General features: G+C 44.7%; 1 protein-coding gene across 1 annotated transcript in view; it reads right to left on the bottom strand.

Annotated features, from left to right (window-relative positions):
* Positions 1–22,457, bottom strand: part of LOC120047282 (basal cell adhesion molecule-like) — a 39,229-nt gene that overhangs the window by 13,057 nt on the left and 3,715 nt on the right. Inside the window, exons 4-9 of the mRNA XM_038992808.1 lie at positions 17,163–17,382; positions 11,538–11,605; positions 10,481–10,577; positions 7,777–7,959; positions 7,296–7,417; positions 6,977–7,124 (exon numbers count right to left, since the gene is read on the bottom strand). Of these exons, the coding sequence (XP_038848736.1) occupies positions 6,977–7,124; positions 7,296–7,417; positions 7,777–7,959; positions 10,481–10,577; positions 11,538–11,605; positions 17,163–17,382 (838 nt within the window). The remainder of the gene's footprint in view (positions 1–6,976; positions 7,125–7,295; positions 7,418–7,776; positions 7,960–10,480; positions 10,578–11,537; positions 11,606–17,162; positions 17,383–22,457) is intronic.

Raw genomic sequence — 22,457 nt, 5'->3', positions numbered from 1 at the left:
GCTTAATCCACTAAAATATGTCACATTCAACGTAAAAGGTCTTAACAGCCCGATTAAAAGGAAAAGAGTCTATACATACCTTAAGAAATTAAAGGCTGACATTGTGTTTTTACAAGAAACACATCTTACAGCCAGTGAACACAAGACATTGAAGAGGGAATGGGTAGGACAAGTTTTTGCGTCCTCTTTTAACTCCAAAGCAAGAGGAACTGCAATTTTGATAAGTAGACACATCCCCTTCTGCGTCAACAACCCCATCTCTGATCCCTCTGGCAGGTTTGTTTTGGTGCAGGGGCATATGTTTTCAGAGTCTTGGACCCTATTGAATATTTATGCTCCTAACTTCGATGACCATATGTTTATTCAGAATGTCTTCCTTCAGGTCGCTCAAGCACCACCAGGATGGCTACTGGTTGGAGGAGATTTTAATTTTTGTTTAGATACAGTTCTTGATAGGTCCTCTGATAAACCCTCACTTCTTACCAAAGCCGGCAAGCTCACCATGTCATTCATGAAAGATCTCAATTTACTAGACATCTGGAGACAGTTGCACCCACAGGATAGGGACTACTCTTTTTATTCACACCCACACAAGACACACACACGCATAGATAACTTTTTACTATCGACACAACTGTTTCATAGAGTGTTAGATGTCGAGTATCTCCCCAGATTGCTTAGTGACCATTCTCCTCTGGTATTATCAATCTCCATTCCTACCAAGGTAAATGGAGCATATAGATGGAGACTAAATTCTACACTCCTAAAGCAACCTGAATTTTGTGCATTCATCAAAGAGCAGATCAATATTGTCACACCCTGGCCTTAGTTATCTTTGTTTTCATTTATTATTTTAGTTAGGTCAGGGTGTGACATGGTGAATGTATGTGTTTTTGTAGTGTCTAGGGTGGTTGTAAGGTTAGGGGGTTTATTAGAGTAGTTGGGTTTATGTTTAGTATAGAAGTCTAGCTGTGTCTATGGTTGCCTGAAGGGTTCTCAATCAGAGACATATGTCATTAATTGTCTCTGATTGGGAGCCATATTTAAGGCAGCCATAGGCACTAGGTTTTTGTGGGTAATTGTCTGTGTCTATGTGTAGTGTTTGTGTCAGCACTATCTGTATTTATATAGCTTCACGGTCGTCTGTTTGTTGTTTTGTTTCGTTTTCCTTCTTATAATAAAAAGAAGATGTATTTTTCACGCGCTGCGCCTTGGTCCTCTCTCTCTCCCTTTGATGATCGTGACAGAATTACCCACCAATCCAGGATCAAGCAGCGTGATAAGCGGCAACAGGAGCAGCGCAAGGAGGAATGGCAATGGGAGCGTAATCTGGACTACACAACGTGGGAGGAGATCGACAGGTGGGCGATCGACCCAGGGCTAGTGCCGGAGCCCGCATGGGATTCTCTGGCGCAGTGCGAGGAGGGATACCGGCGAATGGAGGCAGCATGACGACGCGGTAGGAAGCCTGTGAGTCAGCCCAAAAAATTTCTTGGGGGGGGGCTTAGAGGTAGTGGGCCGAGGGCAGGTAGGAGACCTGCGCCCACTTCACAGGCTAACCGTGGAGAGCGGGAGTACGGGCGAACACCGTGTTACGCAGTAGAGCGCACGGTGTCTCCTGTACGTGTTCATAGCCCGGTGCGGGTTATTCCACCTCCCCGCACTGGTAGGGCTAGATTGGGCATTGAGCCAGGTGCCATGATGCCGGCTCAACGCGTCTGGTCTCCAGTGCGTCTCCTCGGGCCGGCATACATGGCACCAGCCTTACGCATGGTGTCCCCGGTTCGCCTACATAGCCCGGTGCGGGTTATTCCACCTTCCCGCACTGGTCGGGCGACGGGGAGCATTCAACCAGGTAAGGTTGGGCAGGCTCGGTGTTCAAGGGAACCAGTACGCCTGCACGGTCCGGTATTTCCGGCGCCACCTCCCCGCCCCAGTCCAGTTCCACCAGTGCCTACACCACGTAACAGGCTTCCAGTGTGTCTCCAGAGCCCTGTTCCTCCTCCACGCACTCGTCCTATGGTGCGTGTCTCCAGCCCGGTACCACCAATTCCGGCACCACGCACTAAGCCTCCTGTGCGTCTCCAGAGTCCTGTGCATCCTGTTGCTGCTCCCCGCATTAGCCCTGAGATGCTTGTCCCCAGCCCGGTACCACCAGTTCCGGCACCACACACTAGGCCTAATGTGCGTCCCCAGGGTCCAGTATGCCCTGTTCCTTCTCCCCGCACTAGCCTGAAGGTGCGTGTCCTTAGCCCGGTGCCTCCAGTTCCGGCACCACGCACCAGGCCTACAGTGCGCCTCATCCGGCCAGAGCCATCCGTCTGCCCAGTGCCATCTGAGCCATCCGTCTCCCCAGCGCCATCTGAGCCATCCGTCTCCCCAGCGCCATCTGAGCCATCCGTCTCCCCAGCGCCGTCTGAGCCATCCGTCTGCCCCGAGCCATTAGAGCCGCCCGTCTGTCCCGAGCCGTCAGAGCCGTTAGTCAGTCAGGAGCCGCTAGAGCCATTCGTCAGTCAGGATCTGCCAGAGCCGCCAACCAGACAGAATCTGCCAGAGCCGCCAACCAGACAGGATCTGCCAGAGCCGCCAACCAGACAGGATCTGCCAGAGCCGCCAACCAGACAGGATCTGCCAGAGCCGCCAACCAGACAGGATCTGCCAGAGCCGCCAACCAGACAGGATCTGCCAGAGCCGTCAGCCAGCCATGAGCAGCCAGATCCGTCAGCCAGCCATGAGCAGCCAGATCCGTCAGCCAGCCATGAGCAGCCAGATCCGTCAGCCAGCCATGAGCAGCCAGATTCGTCAGCCAGCCATGAGCCGTACAGCCAGGATCCGCCAGAGCCGTCCAGCCAGGATCCGCCAGAGCCGTCATCCAGCCAGGATCCGTTCCTCAGTCCGGAGCTGCCGTCCCTCAGTCCGGAGCTGCCCCTTATCCTGGTGCTGTCCCTTATCCTGGTGCTGCCCCTTATCCTGGTGCTGCCCCTTATCCTGGTGCTGCCCCTTATCCTGGTGCTGCCCCTTAGTCCGGTGCTGCCCCTTAGTCCGGTGCTGACCCTTAGTCCGGTGCTGACCCTTAGTCCGGTGCTGACCCTTAGTCCGGTGCTGCCCCTTAATCCAGTGGGGTTAAGTTGGCGGGTGGTCAGTTGGAGGAGGCTACGAAAGCGGGTAGTGATTATGGTGGGGTGGGGACCACGACCAGTACCAGAGCCGCCACCGTGGACAGACGCCCACCCAGACCCTCCCCTAGACTTTATGCTGGTGCGCCCGGAGTTCGCACCTTAAGGGGGGGGTTATGTCACACCCTGGCCTTAGTTATCTTTGTTTTCATTTATTATTTTAGTTAGGTCAGGGTGTGACATGGTGAATGTATGTGTTTTTGTAGTGTCTAGGGTGGTTGTAAGGTTAGGGGGTTTATTAGAGTAGTTGGGTTTATGTTTAGTATAGAAGTCTAGCTGTGTCTATGGTTGCCTGAAGGGTTCTCAATCAGAGACAGATGTCATTAATTGTCTCTGATTGGGAGCCATATTTAAGGCAGCCATAGGCACTAGGTTTTTGTGGGTAATTGTCTGTGTCTATGTGTAGTGTTTGTGTCAGCACTATCTGTATTTATATAGCTTCACGGTCGTCTGTTTGTTGTTTTGTTTCGTTTTCCTTCTTATAATAAAAAGAAGATGTATTTTTCACGCGCTGCGCCTTGGTCCTCTCTCTCTCCCTTTGACGATCGTGACAAATATTTTTACTTTGACAAACAAACCCTCCGCTCCTGACAGTTTCATTCTTTGGGACACATTGAAGGCCTATCTGAGGGGACGGATAATTTCCTATACTAAAGGGCTGAAGAGAAGACACGGTGCGGAACTGAGTGCCCTTGAATCTGAAATCTCCGAGCTAGAGAAAACCTACCAAAGAGGCCCGACTAAAGATCTATACAGGCTTTTGGTAAATAAAAAACTGAAATATAATATTCTGAACACATATCAAGCTGAGAGGGCCATCACTAAATCAAAACAGCGTTATTACGAACTTGGAGAGAAAGCTCACAAAGTATTGGCATGGCAACTGAAAGCAGAGGAAAGTAAGAGGACAATTAATGCTATAGAAACTCTTACTAATGAGATATCTTTCGACCCTACTGAAATTAATAATACTTTTAAGAAATACTATGAAGACCTCTACACTTCCCAATCAAGCGATGATCTATCAGAGATCGACTCCTTTCTCTCCTCTCTCAACCTCCCATGCCTCCCATGCCTGTCAGGGGAAGACAGCGAGCGCCTGAGTGAACAGTTCTCAGTTCCTGAATTGTTGGAGGCCATTAAATCCTTACCTTCTAATAAATCTCCTGGGGAGGATGGCTTCCCTCCAGAGTTCTATAAAGAATTTAGGGAGCTGTTGGTCCCCTACCTTATGGAGGTACTTAAAAAAGCCAGGGAAGACAACTGCTTTCCAGAGTCTTTCTCTCAAGCAGTGATTACTGTAATCCACAAGAAAGGGAAAAACCCGCTAAAGTGCGCCTTCTATAGACCAATCTCTCTCCTTAACACAGATTGTAAACTGGTCACCAAGATGCTATCTAAGAGACTGGAGTCATGTCTTCCCCTGTTGGTCAACCCAGATCAGACTGGCTTTGATATAATTCACCTTGCTAACAAAAACAAAATACCTAGTGTCGCAGTCTCCCTCGACGCTGAAAAGGCCTTTGATAGGGTTGAATGGTCATACCTCTTTCGCATCTTGGAAAAGTTTGGTTTAGGTACCGTGTTTGTAAATTTGATAAAATCACTCTACAAATCTCCTAAAGCTAGGATTGCTACCGATGGGATTACTTCCTCCTCTTTCCCTCTCTATAGGGGGAACAGACAAGGTTGCCCAATTAGCCCCCACCTCTTTGCCCTCGCCATCGAACCGTTGGCTGAGGCTATTAGAACGTGCCCTGACATACATGGCTTTGAGGTGGGCCCCCATACCCATAAATTATCACTCTTTGCGGACGACCTTATCTTATTTCTAACAAACACAGAACATTCCCTCTCTCACTTGCAGATCCTACTACAGTGTTATAGTTCTTTCTCTGGATATAAGGTCAATTTTGATAAAAGTTCAATCTTACCGTTGTCTGTCTTTGACCATAATACCATCAAGCACAAGTTTCCTTTTAGATGGTCGCCTATGGGCTTCACATATTTGGGCATAATGGTGGATGGTAATCTGAACAACCTCTATAAACTCAATCTGGTCAGTTTGTTGCAAAAGGTGGAGGGTGACCTTTGTAAATGGATGGACTTACCTCTCACTCTACTGGGTAGAATCAATGTAATTAAAATGAATGTCCTGCCCAGATTTCTATATCTGTTTCAATCTCTCCCTATCCCTGTTCCCGCAGCATTCTTTTCCTCTCTCGACAAGCTGACCAGACGGTTTATCTGGCAAGGCAAAACCCCTAGGGTTGGCCTGGATAAACTGACCCTGGATTACAGTCAAGGGGGCTTAAACCTCCCCAATTTTAGAATGTACTACTGGGCTGCACAGTCTAGGTTTCTGGCTCAGAGGTTTGACAAGGGTCCCTCTCCCTCATGGTTGAACATTGAAAAGCTTGAGGTAAATGACGACACTGGGGCAGAATTGTTTTACAAATGGGACAGAAAATCTATAAAAACCATCACAGACAACCCTTTAATCATACATTCTGTCCTGGCATGGTGCAAACTGCATGAGCTGTTCGGACGAGGGGGATTCCTTTCCCCTAAAACCCCTTTATGGAACAATAGATGGATTCCTATGTTTTTCCAGAATAGTAACTTTAGACCATGGTCTGATAAGGGGATCACTCTTCTGGAACATTGTTACGAGGAGGGAGTTCTTATGTCTTTTGATCAGCTGAAACAGAAATACCACTTGCCTAACAGGGACTTCTTTGGCTACCTACAACTATGAAACTTTATTAGGGTGACTCTCAAGGGACAATGGAACCTACCTAAGATGTCACCTATTGAACAACTCTGCCACGCAGACCAACCACTGTTCAAGACCATTTCCCGTGTTTACGATGCTCTTATGTCAGGACTAACACTGCCTGGGCTAGATAAACCCCGACTTAGATGGGGAAAAGATCTGGGTATTGATCTTGATGAGGGTCTATGGAGTGACCTATGCAGGGATGGTGTTACATCCACATTGAACTCCAGATACAGACTGATCCAGTTTAATTTCCTCCATCAGCTCTATATCACCCCATCTAGACTGCACAAGTTCAACCCTGATATCTCCTCCCTATGTTTTAGATGTGGCTCAGATGAAGGAACATTCCTCCATTCCACTTGGCAGTGTTCAAAACTACACGGTTTCTGGCAGGGGGTATGCGATACCATATCCTCAATTCACGGGGTTGCATTCCCTTTAGACCCGGAGGTCTGTCTACTGGGCAACTTTACTAACACCAATCTTAGGCAAAGCCATACTATAAAGCTAACATAAATATTGCTAGCGATTGCCAAGAAATGTATTGCCTTGAAATGGAAATTGGATTCCCCCCTGCCAGTTGCAATGTGGCTATCGTAAGTTAATAGTTGTATCCCACTGGAGAAAATCTCTTACTGCTTGAGGAATAAGTTAAAAACATTTTACAGAATTTGGCAACCTTTTATTGACTATATGGAGAATCTCCCCCCACATCACATTGATTGAATCTCTATATAATCCTTATATAATGTTTCACACGTAATGTATAATATGTAGCCTACGTCTCATTATTATTATTATTTTTATTGTATGTTTGTATATATAATTATTTTTTCTTTGTTACGCTCGTCAGTTACTGTCACTTTGTCCTATTGTTGTCTAATATCTTTTCACTTTTGTCTTGAATGTTCTTAATTGGAAAATGCAAAAATAAAATATATTTTTTTTAAAAAGGATTATGTTCTGGGATCAAAAGCGTACCACCTCAGGGGAGACAGGAGGATGGATAGATACTCACAGTGGACAGAGAGAGTGACTTCTCCATTAAGATCAGCATCCAGGTTATCAAAGTCGGTGGCCGTACACTTGTACACCCCAGCATCCGAACGCTTGACGGACTTCAGAGTCAAAAGTCCCCATGCAACTCCTTCCTTAATGTTTATCCCCTGAGCACGAGAGAGAGCAATAAAGAGGGAGCGAGAGAGGGGGGATTGAGAGAGAGAAATTATTAAATGATTTAAGAGATGAACAGGTTGGACTATGGCAGCACTGTAGGGTTTGTGTATAGCTGCACTGCTATATAGTCCGAAATGCAGTACATGTGTTCTGGTCCTTACATCCTTGGAGAAATCAAACTCAGGCTGAGGGTTTCCATCTGTCTCACACATCATCTTCACCTCGTCACCCTCTCTGATTGGCTCAGTGTTTGCCAGGACAAAGGTCGCTGTCTCAGAGGGATCTGGATAAGAGAGAGGGAGAGAGAGGGGGAGGGATGGAGTGAGTGAGTGAGTGAGTGAGTGAGTGAGTGAGTGAGTGAGTGAGTGAGTGAGTGAGTGAGTGAGTGAGTGAGTGAGTGAGTGAGTGAGTGAGTGAGTGAGTGAGTGAGTGAGTGAGTGAGCAGAGGGAGTGGGAGAGTTCAAAAGGGTGATGAATGACAGGCTGATCTCAGGACTGCAGTTTCTGACATAACAATAATAGGATGATGGACAGAGAGCACAGAGAGAAAGAAAAGAGTAAGGCAGACAGACAGAGAGACAGAAAAAGGAGGGAGCAAGAAATAGAGAGAGTGAGGAGACATACAGACAGACAACCACTCACAGTTGAGGGTAAGGGAGAAGGTGTCAGAGTCGATCTGTTTGATCATGTCGTTGGGCATGCTGTACTCCACGGTGCAGTGGTACACGCTGTCCTTGTCAGCCTTCTGGGGCTGCATCATCAGGGTGCTGGTGATGGTGAACAGACCTGATGCTTCCTTTACCACTGACGGCACCATGTACACCTCTGGAGGGGGAGAGAGAGAGGTAGAACAGAAGGGGTTGACTGGAATGAGACAAAATGTATTCCCAGGATATGCAGTTGTGACTCTAAAGTTTACATACATTACAGTTGAAGTCGGAAGTTTACATACACTTAGGTTGGAGTCATTAAAACTCGTTTTTCAACCACTCCACAAATGTCTTGTTAACAAACTATAGTTTTGGCAAATTGGTTAAGACATCTACTTTGTGCATGACACAAGTCATTTTTCCAACAATTGTTTAGAGACAGATTATTTCACTTATAATTCACTGTATTACAATTCCAGTGGGTCAGAAGTTTACATACACTAAGTTGACTGTGCCTTTAAACAGCTTGGAAAATTCCAGAAAATTATGTAATGGCTTTAGAAGCTTCTGATAGGCTAATTGACATAATTTGAGTCAATTGGATGTGGAGGTATTTCAAGGCCTACCTTCAAACTCAGTGCCTCTTTGCTTGACATCATGGGAAAATCAAAAGAAAACAGCCAAGACCTCAGAAAAAAAATTGGAGACCTCCACAAGTCTGGTTCATCCTTGGGAGCAATTTCCAAACGCCTGAATGTACCACGTTCATCTGTACAAATAATAGTACGCAAGTATAAACACCATGGGACCACGCAGCCGTCATACTGCTCAGGAAGGAGACGCATTCTGTCTCCTAGAGAAGAACGTACTTTGGTGTGAAAAGTGCAAATCAATCCCAGAACAATAGCAAAGGATCTTGTGAAGATGCTGGAGGAAACATGGAACAAAAGTATCTATATCCACAGTAAAACAAGTCCTATATCGACATAACCTGAAAGGCCGCACAGCAAGGACGAAGCCACTGCTCCAAAACAGCCATAAAAAAAGCCAGACTGTGGTTTGCAACTGCACATGGGGACAAAGATTGTACTTTTTGGAGAATAGTCCTCTGGTCTGATGAAACAAAAATAGAACTGTTTGGCCATAATGACCATCGTTATGTTTGGAGGAAAAAGGGGGACGCTTGCAAGCCAAAGAACACCATCCCAACCGTGAAGCACGGGGGTGGCAGCATAATGTTGTGGGGGTGCTTTGCTGCAGGAGGGACTGGTGCACCTCACAAAATAGATGGCATCATGATGAGGGAAAATTATGTGGATATATTGAAGCAACATCTCAAGACATCAGTCAGGAAGTTAAAGCTTGGTCGCAAATGGGTCTTCCAAATGGACAATGACCCCAAGCACACTTACAAAGTTGTGGCAAAATGGCTTAAGGACAACAAAGTCAAGGTATTGGAGTGGCCATCACAAAGCCCTGACCTCAATCCCATAGACAATTTGTGGGCAGAACTGAAAAGGCGTGTGCGAGCAAGGAGGCCTACAAACCTGACTCAGTTACACCAGCTCTGTCAGGAGGAATGGGCCAAAATTCACCCAACTTATTGTGGGAAGCTTGTGGGAGGCTACCCGAAACGTTTGACCCAAGTTAAACAATGTAAAGGCATTGCTACCAAATACTAATTGAGTGTATGTTAACTTCTGACCCACTGGGAATGTGATGAAAGATATAAAAGCTGAAATAAATTATTCTCTCCACTATTATTCTGACATGTCACATTCTTAAAATAAAGTGGTGATCCTAACTGACCTATGACAGGACATTTTTACTAGGATTAAAAGTCAGGAATTGTGAAAAACTGAGTTAAATGTATTTGGCTCAGGTGTATGACTTCAACTGTAACAGATGTTATTGCGGGTGTAGCGAAATGCTTGTGTTCATAGCTCCAACAGTGCAGTAATATCTAACAATTCACAACAATAAACAACAATTTCAAAAGTAGAGGAATGGAATATATGACGGTATATATAGACATTATGGACAGCATATGGATAGAATATGTAATATGTCTGTAGAATACATATTGTAGAATAGTATGTGTACAGCAATAGTTAAATAGGACGGCCTTGACTAGAATACAGTATATACATATGAAGCGGACACTGAAAAAAATCTAGTTGTTTCAACTAATTATTAATAAGTAACATGTCCCAGAGCTGGGTTTTGTTTTACATGGTGGTGCAGCAGGAAGATCGGAATGCCCTGAACCAAGAGGTTGTGAGGTCAAATCCCAGGTAAGGAAATTGAATAATAATTACTGTATACATGAACATGCATAATGTAATCATGTCAACATGTGTCAAATATGTAAATTGAAAACATGTTAAAAGCACGGTGTGTGTAACTGGTACTTTTTAGGTAAGATGAACAGAGAACCAGTTCTAGTTGAATCAACACACCAAACAAGTTGAGAAAACACATCGTTTTAAGTTGACTAAGTTTTTGCCTACGTTTTCTCAAGTTTGGGTCAACAATTATATTTTAGACTGAAAAGTTGAGTAAACAAAAAAAAGGCTGTGTAACCAGTTACTTAATAATAATTAGTTGAAACAACTAGCTTATTTTTGTTTACAGTGTAGTAGTAATATTAGTAGTAGTATTAGTAGTAGTAGTAAGTAGAGGTAGTGTATACTCACTCTCTTTGTTGTCCTTGACCTCAGGCAGAGGCTTGGAGTCCTGGAACCAGATGATCCTGGGCTGGGGGTGACCGTTATGGCTCACACACTGGCCCACCTGACACACACACACACACACACACACACACACACACACACACACACACACACACACACACACACACACACACACACACACACACACACACACACACACACACACACACACACACACACACACACACACACACACACACACACACAGAGGAGGGGAAAGATACTCAGCAACTGGAGGACAATGGAAGAACATTGGAGGACTATGGAAGAACATTGGAAGACAATAGTAGAACAGAGGACAATGGAAGAACATTGGAGGACAATGGAATAACATTAGAGGACAATGGAAGAACATAAGAACATTGGAGGACAATGGCAGAACATTGGAGGACAATGGAAGAACATTGGAGGACAATGGAAGAACATTGGAGGACAATGGAAGAACATAAGAACATTGGAGGACAATGGAAGAACATTGGAGGACAATGGAAGAACATTGGAGGACAATGGAAGAACATTAGAGGACAATGGAATAACATTAGAGGACAATGGAAGAACATTAGAGAACAATGGAAGAACATAAGAACATTGGAGGACAATGGCAGAACATTGGAGGACAATGGCAGAACATTGGAGGACAATGGAAGAACATTGGAGGACAATGGAAGAACATTGGAGGACAATGGAAGAACATTAGAGGACAATGGAAGAACATAAGAACATTGGAGGACAATGGCAGAACATAAGAACATTGGAGGACAATGGCAGAACATTGGAGGACAATGGAAGAACATTGGAGGACAATGGAAGAACATAAGAACATTGGAGGACAATGGCAGAACATTGGAGGACAATGGAAGAACATTGGAGGACAATGGAAGAACATTGGAGGACAATGGAAGAACATTGGAGGACAATGGAAGAACATTGGAGGACAATGGAAGAACATTAGAGGACAATGGAAGAACATAAGAACATTGGAGGACAATGGAAGTTTACAGGACAAATAGTTGAAACCAACCTGTGTGGAGGAGTCACCAACAGATATGGCCTGGTTGGATCCAGTGACCTCTGGCATCTCTGGAGCGACTGAGGAAGGGGGAGTTATATTCTCAGAACAGAGCTTTACAAAATGCAAGTCCACTATTCACACATTTTCTGATACAGTATATTACCTGAATTCAAATAAGCACAGCTGTTTACATGAATATATGCACAGTATATATATATATATATATATATATATATATATATATATACACTGCTCAAAAAAATAAAGGGAACACTAAAATAACACATCCTAGATCTGAATGAATGAAATATTCTTATTAAATACTTTTTTCTTTACATAGTTGAATGTGCTGACAACAAAATCACACAAAAATTATCAATGGAAATCAAATTGATCAACCCATGGAGGTCTGGATTTGGAGTCACACTCAAAATTAAAGTGGAAAACCACACTACAGGCTGATCCAACTTTGATGTAATGTCCTTAAAACAAGTCAAAATGAGGCTCAGTAGTGTGTGTGGCCTCCACATGCCTGTATGACCTCCCTACAACGCCTGGGCATGCTCCTGATGAGGTGGCGGATGGTCTCCTGAGGGATCTCCTCCCAGACCTGGACTAAAGCATCCGCCAACTCCTGGACAGTCTGTGGTGCAACGTGGCGTTGGTGGATGGAGCGAGACATGATGTCCCAGATGTGCTCAATTGGATTCAGGTCTGGGGAACGGGCGGGCCAGTCCATAGCATCAATGCCTTCCTCTTGCAGGAACTGCTGACACACTCCAGCCACATGAGGTCTAGCATTGTCTTGCATTAGGAGGAACCCAGGGCCAACCGCACCAGCATATGGTCTCACAAGGGGTCTGAGGATCTCATCTCGGTACCTAATGGCAGTCAGGCTACCTCTGGCGAGCACATGGAGGGCTGTGCGGCCCCCCAAAGAAATGCCACCCCACACCATGACTGACCCACCGCCAAACCGGTCATGCTGGAGGATGCTGCAGGCAGCAGAACGTTCTCCACGGCGTCTCCAGACTCTGTCACGTCTGTCACATGTGCTCATGTGCTCAGGGTGAACCTGCATTCATCTGTGAAGAGCACAGGGTGCCAGTGGCGAATTTGCCAATCTTGGTGTTCTCTGGCAAATGCCAAACGTCCTGCACGGTGTTGGGCTGTAAGCACAACCCCCACCTGTGGACGTCGGGCCCTCATACCACCCTCATGGAGTCTGTTTCTGACCGTTTGAGCAGACACATGCACATTTGTGGCCTGCTGGAGGTCATTTTGCAGGGCTCTGGCAGTGCTCCACCTGCTCCTCCTTGCACAAAGGCGGAGGTAGCGGTCCTGCTGCTGGGTTGTTGCCCTCCTACGGCCTCCTCCACGTCTCCTGATGTAGTGGCCTGTCTCCTGGTAGCGCCTCCATGCTCTGGACACTACACTGACAGACACAGCAAACCTTCTTGCCACAGCTCGCATTGATGTGCCATCCTGGATGAGCAGCACTACCTGAGCCACTTGTGTGGGTTGTAGACTCCGTCTCATGCTACCACTAGAGTGAAAGCACTGCCAGCATTCAAAAGTGACCAAAACATCAGCCAGGAAGCATAGGAACTGAGAAGTGGTCTGTTGTCACCACCTGCAGAACCACTCCTTTATTGGGGGTGTCTTGCTAATTGCCTATAATTTCCACCTTTTGTCTATTCCATTTGCACAACAGCATGTGAAATTTATTGTCAATCAGTGTTGCTTCCTAAGTGGACAGTTTGATTTCACAGAAGTGTGATTGACTTGGAGTTACATTGTGTTGTTTAAGTGTTCCCTTTATTTTTTTGAGCAGTGTATATATATATATATATATATATATATATATATATATATATATATATATATATTTCCAGTGCAGTCAGACAGACATTTCTAGGTATACACATGTATTTGGATGACTGGAAATCATTTGGTATCCCCTTCCTGAACCAATCACATGACGGAAACCCTCAGAGCCTTGACACAGACAAGAAGAGCTCGAGGTGCCAAGCTCACGTCACCCTGAGAGAGACAAGTGCCATTCATTTACTGTAGCTACAGTAACACAGACACATATATGTACGCAGTGCATGCACAAAAATGCATGCACGCACGCACACACACACACATCTCCAATTAGGGCAATGGTAAACATCCCTGTGTGGATTATTCCACTGTGACCTCGGTTTCTGTGGGCTGATACAGGTCACAGACAAGAGACACACTCCTCGTTCTCTCTCTCACACACTGCTGTGTGTTCCCTCTGTTTCTATCTCTCTGTCATCAATGTATCTCTCACTCCCTCGCTCATTCACATGCAAGGTCATGGTATCACAGATAGACCACAGCTGCAGTCTGACTATAAAAATAAACAGCAGACATTTAATAACATTGACGTGATCTCCTATCTCTCTCTCTCACGTCACTCTCTCACCTACCTCAATCTTTCTCTCTCTCCCACCTCCATATATCTCTCTCGCTCTCACACCTTCCTCTATATTTCTCTCTCTCACCTCCATCTATCTTTCTCTCTCTCTCACCTCCCTCTATCTTTCTCCCTCTCTCCATCTTTCACCCTCTCTCCTCCCTCCATCTTTCTCTCTCTATCATCTCCCTATATCGTTCTCTCTCGCCTCCCTCTATCTTTCTCTCTATATATCTTTCTCCCTCTCTCCTCCCTCCATCTTTCTCCCTCTCCCCTCTCTCCATCTTTCTCTCACTCACCTCCCTCTAGCTTTCTCTCTTTTACCTCCCTCTAGCTTTCTCTCTCTCTGCCCAATCTATATTTTTCTCTCTAACCTCCCTCTATCTTTATCTCTCACTTCCCTCTATCTTTCTCCCTTTCACCTCCCTCTCTTTCACCTCCCTCCATCTTTCTCTCTATCTTTCTCCCTCTCTCCTCCCTCCACCTTTCTCTCTCATCTCCATATATCTATCTCCATCTCATCTCCCTCTATATTTCTCTCTCTTTCCACCCTTTATCTTTCTCTTTCACCTCCCCCTATCGTTCTCTCTCTCTATCTCACTATCTCTTTCTCTCTCTGCCCCATATATCTTTCTCTATCTCTCACCTCCCTCTATCTTTCTCTCTCTAACCTCCCTCGATCTTTCTCTCTCTCACCTCTCTCCATCTTTCTCTCTCTCTCTCACCTCGCTCCATCTTTCTCTCTCTCACCTCCCTCTATCTTTCTCCCTCTCCTCCCTCTATCTTTCTCCCTCTCCTCCCTCCATCTTTCTCCCTCTCCCCTCTCTCCATCTTTCTCTCTCTCTCTCACCTCGCTCCATCTTTCTCTCTCTCACTTCCATCTATCTTTCTCTCATCTCCCTCTATGTCACCTCCCTCCATCTTTCTCTCTCACTTCCATCTATCTTTCTCTCATCTCCCTCTATGTCACCTCCCTCCATCTTTCTCTCTCACTTCCATCTATCTTTCTCTCATCTCCCTCTATGTCACCTCCCTCTATCTTTCTCTCTCTCTCCTTCCTCTATCTTTCTCTCTATATCTTTCTCTCTTTCTGCTCCCTCCATCTTTCTCTCTCACTTCCCTCTCTCTTTCTCTCTCTTTCCTCCCTCTATCTTTCTCTCTCTCACTTCCCTCTATCTTTCTCTCTCTCACCTCCCTCTATCTTTCTCAATCACTCCTCCCTCCATCTTTCTCCCATCTTTCTCTCTCTCCTCCCATCTGTATTTCTCTCTCTCCATATTTCTCTCTCTCACACCTCCCTCTATCTTTCTCAAATCAAATCAAATTTTATTTGTCACATACACATGGTTAGCAGATGTTAATGCGAGTTTCGCGAAATGAATCTGCTTCTAGTTCCGACCGTGCAGTAATATCTAACAAGTAATCTAACAATTTCACAACAACTACCTTTTACACACAAGTGTAAAGGAATGAATAAGAATATGTACATAAAAATATACAGTGGGGAGAACAAGTATTTGATACACTGCCGATTTTGCAGGTTTTCCTACTTACAAAGCATGTCGAGGTCTGTAATTTGTATCATAGGTACACTTCAACTGTGAGAGACGGAATCTAAAACAAAAATCAATCCAGAAAATCACATTGTATGATTTTTAAGTAATTAATTTGCATTTTATTACATGTCATAAGTATTTGATCACCTACCAACCAGTAAGAATTCCGGCTCTCACAGACCTATTAGTTTTTCTTTAAGAAGCCCTCCTGTTCTCCACTCATTACCTGTATTAACTGCACCTGTTTGAACTCGTTACCTGTATAAAAGACACCTGTCCACACACTCAATCAAACAGACTCCAAACAGACTCTGTATGGTGTCAGTGAGTGTATCACTGTTTCCCTTTCTGCTCAGACCATTATACCTGCTACTGTAGTGTAAACGTCCCCTGGGAAGCCCATTGTTTCAGAACACTCAGGCTATCCCTCAGCCCTTGTAGGGAGTCATTAAAAACTGCTCCTATTCAGTTGGGAGAGGAAGGCAGACAAAGAGGAGATACAGTACTTTAGGGAACAGTCCTGAGTGGCCTGTTAAAGTCTATAGTCAGGTATTTGACTTGTCTTAATTAATTGTATCAGTGCTCCATTATGGTACTCTTTATAATCCAGGCTGTATCACATCCGGCCGTGATTGGGAGTCTCATAGGGCGGCGCACAATTGGCCCAGCGTCGTCCAGATTTGGCCGGGGTAGGCCGTCATTGAAGTGTCACTCAATTCTCTAACCAACACCATTCACCCTCTACCCCCATTGGCCCAACCCAAAATAATGATATTTATTGATATTGGGCCAACTCCAAACATTTTACTTCCTGGTGTATTTTAACACAGGGAATAGGATTGCTAATGTGTTGGGGTTGCAGAGGGTGACAAGGACACAACGACCCGGTCTGGGGTCAACTCTCATCGCCATGGCGATAATTCAGGAGAATTCTGGACGGTCATTAAGATGGCATCTATTAGACATGACAGATGCAATTGAACTATTAATAAATTGTGTCAAGTGTGATGTTCATAGGACTAATTGACCTCTGGGCAGCTTATTAGAGATAGCATTCTCTTGAAGAATTTTTTTTATAATAATTATCTAGATTTCTTACAAAGATGAAATGTTAAGGTGCAAGAAAGAGTCTTACTTTCACGCCCATTTATTATCTCAATCATTTTACGTTGTTCTACTCAGTATTTAGTTCATGTATAATGCTTATTATTGACTACACTCTGCAATGCAAAAATAATATTGTTCATTCACTAAGTTTATACGTTAATCGTTGATTTAGACACTCACACATACACACAACACACATTCATCCAGCATACACAAAACACACACTTTCATCTAGCACACACAACACACACACTTTCATCTAGCACACACAACACACACACTCTCATCTAGCAAACACAACACACACACTCTCATCTAGCACACACAACACACACTCTCATCCAGCACACAACACACACACTCTCATTTAGCACACACAACACACACACTAATCCAGCACACAACACACACACACACTCTCATCCCGACAGTCAAAATCCAGACGGCATCCCATACAGCGAAGATCGCATCGGCCACTAAAGGTCACAGTAGGGTCACTCTAAAGGTCAGTGGTCAGTAACTCACAGAAGACTTTGAGCTGTGTGATGGCCTCTCCGACTCCAGCAGGGCCAGCAGTGACCTGGCAGTAGAAGGGCAGCTGGTCCTCCACCGCCACGGGGGAGATGGTCAGAGAAAAGTCCCTTCCCATGGTCACTCTGTCGGACAGACGTGTCCCCTCATCACTCTTCCCCTCGCCGCCCGACACGGAGCGGAACGCAACACGCTTCCTAGTGCCACCCTCCTCCTGGTGAGGGGGAGAGGAGAGAGGGGGAGAGGAGAGAGGTGAAGAGGAGAGAGGGGAGGACAGAGAGGTGAAGAGGAGAGAGGGGAGAACAGAGAGGTGAAGAGGAGAGAGGGGAGGACAGAGAGGTGAAGAGGAGAGAGGGGAGGACAGAGAGGTGAAGAGGAGAGAGGGGAGGACAGAGAGGTGAAGAGGAGAGAGGGGAAAACAGAGAGGTGAAGAGGAGAGAGGGGAAGAGGAGAAGAGGAGAGAGGAGAAGAGGAGAGAGGGGAAGAGGAGAGAGGGGGAGAGGAGAGAGGGGAAGAGGAGAGAGGAGGAGAGGAGAGAGGGGAGGACAGAGAGGTGAAGAGGAGAGAGAGGAGAACAGAGAGGTGAAGAGGAGAGAGAGGAAAACAGAGAGGTGAAGAGGAGAGAGGGGAGGACAGAGAGGTGAAGAGGAGAGAGAGGAAAACAGAGAGGTGAAGAGGAGAGAGGGGAGGACAGAGAGGTGAAGAGGAGAGAGGGGAGAACAGAGAGGTGAAGAGGAGAGAGGGGAGGACAGAGAGGGGAAGAGGAGAGAGGGGAAGAGGAGAGAGGGGGAGAGGAGAGAGGGGGAGAGGAGAGAGGGGAAGAGGAGAGAGGGGAAGAGGAGAGAGGGGAAGGGGTAGATGGCCAGAGAGGAATTTGTTTTTCACAAGTTCAATAAACAACACAGACACTTCACAGAGATATGTACAGTGCCTTCGGAAAGTATTCAGACCCATTGACTTTTTCCGTATTTTGTTACATTACAGCCTTATTATAAAATTGATTTAATAGTTTTTCCCCCTTATCAATCTACACACAATACCCCATAATGAAAAAGCAAAAACAGATTTTTAGATTTTTTTTTACAAATGTATTAACAAAATCCCCCTGAAATATCACATTTACAAGTATTCAGGCCTTTTACTCAGTACTTTGTTAAAGCACCTTTGGCAGCGATTACATGTGAAGTTTCTCCCACTCTTCTCTGCAGATCCTCTCAAGCTCTCAGGTTGGATAGGGAGCGTTGCTGCACAGCTATTTTCAGGTCTCTCCAGAGATGTTTGATCGGGTTCATGTCCGGGCTCTGACTGGGCCACTCAAAGACATTCAGAGACTTGTCCCGAAGCCACTCCTGCTTTGTCTTTGCTGTGTGCTTAGGGTCATTGACCTGTTGGAAGGTGAACCTTCGCCCCAGTCTGAGGTTTTAATCAAGGATCTCTTTGTACTTTGCTCTGTTCATCTTTCTATTGATCCTGACGAGTCTCTCAGTTCCCACAGCATGATGCTGCCACCACCACACTTCACCTACAGATGTGATGCTTGGCATTCAGGCCAAAGAGTTCAATCTTGGTTTCATCAGAACAGAGAATCTTGTTTCTCATGGTCTGGGAGTCTTTTAGCTGCCTTTTGGTAAACACAAAGCGGAGTGGCTTCCATCTGGCCACTCTGCCTGATTGGTGGTGCTGCAGAGATGGTTGTTCTTCTGGAAGATTCACTCATCTCCACAGAGAAACTCTGGAGCTATGTCAGTGTGACCATCGGGTTCTTAGTAACCTTCCTGACCAAGGCGCTTCTCCCCTGATTGCTCAGTTTGGCCGGGCGGCAAGCTCTAGGTAGAGTCTTGGTGGTTCCAAAATTCTTCCATTTAAGAATGATGGAGGCCGCTGTGTTCTTGGGGACCTTCAATGCTGCAGAAAGTTTTTGGTACCCTTCCCCAGATCTGTGCCTCGACTCAATCCTGTCTCGGATCTCTATGGACAATTCCTTCGACCTCATGGCTTGATTTTTGCTCTGACATGCACTGTCAACTGTGGGACCTTATATAGACAGGTGTGTGCCTTTCCAAATCATGTCCAATCAATTGAATTTAACACAGGTGGACTCCAATCAAGTTGTAGAAAAACCTCAAGGATGATCAATGGAAACAGGATGCGCCTGAGCAAAATTTCGAGTCTCATAGCAAAGGGTCTGAATACTTAGGTAAATAAGGTATTTCTGTTTTATAGCAAATTAGCCAAAATGTCAAAAAAACTGTTTTCTCTTTGTCATTATGGGATATTGTGTGTAGATTGATGAGGGAAAAGCGTTTTCAGTGGTTCTGCTGAATACAGGGAGTCAAAAGATATTAGGCCAAAGTGCACCAACCCCACATCAAAAAATACAACAAAAAATACTGTATAAATACTATAGTATTCACTGCAGTGTTTTTGTGGTATTTACTGTAGCATTTCCCTATAGTGTTTTTGCGGACAAAAGTCTGTAGTAAATTCTGTAGTATACTGTCGTATTTACAGTTAACTATAGTATAAATACGTAGTAAAAGAAAACTGTAGTATATACACTATAGTAATTCATGTAGTGTTTTGCGGATTGTAGTATACTGTAGTATATACTGTAGTGTTTTCATGGACATTACTGTGGTGTTTACTTTAGTGTTTTTGTTTTATTATCTTTGACATACAGTGGTTCCTCCTTTAAATGTTGCGATCTTGCACCGCGGGACTTAGAGGTACCCAGCGTCACGGCTTCATTGCTCCAGACCACCACAAGGGGGAGTTAGAGCACTCATTATGCATTTGGGTCCCAAGGTTTTTATATGACCAATCGAGTGGTTCCAATGACAAATTTGACGCGGGCCACCCGTCCGTGGTGACTTCAGCAAAGATGGCTGACAAAACATTATGGGGAAGCAAATGTATGTAGTTATAACGTCATAAAGAGTCAAGCAAAAAAAAATACAATTGAGAGGAATATGTTAGTTAATGTAGAGACAAATGATTGTGCATATTTTTTTTGTCATAAAGTTAATTTACGAAAATCGCTATTTAGCATTTTTTTCCCAACCATATCCAATTCCAGGTGTATCAAACTCATTCATTAAAGCAAGCAAGGAGCAGGTTTCGAACCCTGAACATTGTAGCCCGAAGTCCAGCATGCTATCGACTGTGTCCAAATCTATTAATTGGGGTTGGGGTCGATTGTGGCTAAAAACACTTTAACAATTGGAATCTTTAACGTGGAAAGGGGGAAAAGTATTATTGTTAGTTTTTCACAAGCTAGCAGGATGGGCTATTAGCTGAACAATAGACTATTCACCCTTTACTAAAGAATTGTATAATAGCCAAGCTAGCTTTGAACCTCCGCCCCTCCCCAACTTGAGCTAGGTGTGAACCCCCCCCCCCCCCCCCTCCCCAACTTGCAACAAATCATTTTCAGGACTATCTAGAAAAAGCAGCGGAGATGCGCAATAGGTTTCTAAGAAGAGGCTATTCTCCACAATGTGTGGATGAAGCTCTTAATTTGGCATTGGGGAAAAACACGAGATGAACTGCTACAAAAAAGACCCACTAAAGCTAAAGAACACTCTGTAATGTTCACAACCACATATACTTTGAACTCGCAAAAAGTGGGAGATGCGGTCAAGAAACACGGGCATGTTTTATATATGTGATAAATTGGTCCATGCCAACTGCCAGCCACAAAAGAAAATCAGCCAGAATGTTTTGGGATTTTCACCCTCCAGACATTATTTCCTAAAGGTCTTAATGATGAAATGCCTATGTATGTTATGCTGTAAATCTGAACATGAATTATGCCCCTATTTCAGATTACTCTGTTTTTCTTACGCTGTACCCGATGATTTATGAAAACTTGCATGGTAGGTCGATGTCCTCATTGTGGTTTTACAGACGTGTTTAATACGTTTTATGTACACACTTTATTTGAATACTTATGAAATGCATATTGTTATATTTGGTAGCACTTACATGTTTTCCTTCACCTCCAACCCTTTTCCACGCGTGGAACGGATGTGGATGGGGCTAGGTCTACATAAGGGTGCTAATTTAAAAAACTCATAAAAAAAGCTCTGATGAAGGCCGTGAGGCCGATACGTAAAGCTTATTAAAGATCAGTGATATGATCAGAACAGTGTGCGGGTTCCTTCTTCCTTTTCCTCATCTTATCCTGCTGTTGCCATGCACCTGCAAAAAAGATAGCTCAGATGTGCGAGTGCCTTTTGAATTTTGAATTTGACTTTACAAACAATAAGAGGGCTTAATTGGAGTCTATTTCTTCGGAGCCTAGACCTATATAAAATAACTTAACTGGCTGAGGTAGGCTATGAGGCTTAACAGCCCAATAGAAGTAGGATTTTTTTTATTAGGCCCACTTACAATTGCAACAGGTCAAAAATGTATCATCCTAAATACAGTTGAAGTGGGAAGTTTACATACACTTAGGTTGGAGTCATTAAAACTCGTTTTCAACCACTCCACAAATGTCTTGTTAACAAACTCTAGTTTTGGCAAGTCGGTTAGGACATCTACTTTGTGCATGACACAAGTAATTATCCAACAATTGTTTACAGACAGATTATTTCAATTATAATTCACTGTATCACAATTCCAGTGGGTCAGAAGTTTACATACACTAAGTTGACTGTGCCTTTAAACAGCTTGGAAAATTCCAGAAAATGATGTCACGGCTTTAGAAGATTCTGATAGGCTAATTGACATCATTTGAGTCATTTGAAGGTGTACCTGTGGTTGTATTTCTAGGCCTACGTTCAAACTCAATGCCTCTTTGCTTGACATCATGGGAAAATCAAAAGAAATCAGCCCCCCAAAATTTGTAGACCTCCACAAGTCTGGTTCATCTTCGGGAGAAATTTCCAAACGCCTGAAGGTACCACGTTCATCTGTACAAACAATAGTACGCAAGTATAAACACCATGGGACCACGCAGCCGTCATACCGCTCAGGAAGGAGATGCGTTCTGTCTCCTAGGGATGAACGTACTTTGGTTCGAAAAGTGCAAATCAATCCCAGAACAACAGCAAAGGACCTTGTGAAGATGCTGGAGGAAACAGGTACAAAAGTATCAATATCCACAGTAAAACGAGTCCTATATTGACATAACCTGAAAGGCCGCTCAGCAAGGACGAAGCCACTGCTCCAAAATCGCCATAAAAAAAGCCAGACTACGGTTTGCAACTGCACATGGGGACAAAGATCGTACTTTTTGGAGAAATGTCCTCTGGTCTGATGAAACAAAAATAGAACTGTTGGCCA

The sequence above is a fragment of the Salvelinus namaycush genome, chromosome 5, assembly GCF_016432855.1.
Source record: "Salvelinus namaycush isolate Seneca chromosome 5, SaNama_1.0, whole genome shotgun sequence".
Classification (NCBI taxonomy): domain Eukaryota; kingdom Metazoa; phylum Chordata; class Actinopteri; order Salmoniformes; family Salmonidae; genus Salvelinus; species Salvelinus namaycush.
The sequence above is the reverse complement of the archived record's forward strand: the minus strand, read 5'-3'. Positions and strand labels throughout refer to the sequence as shown.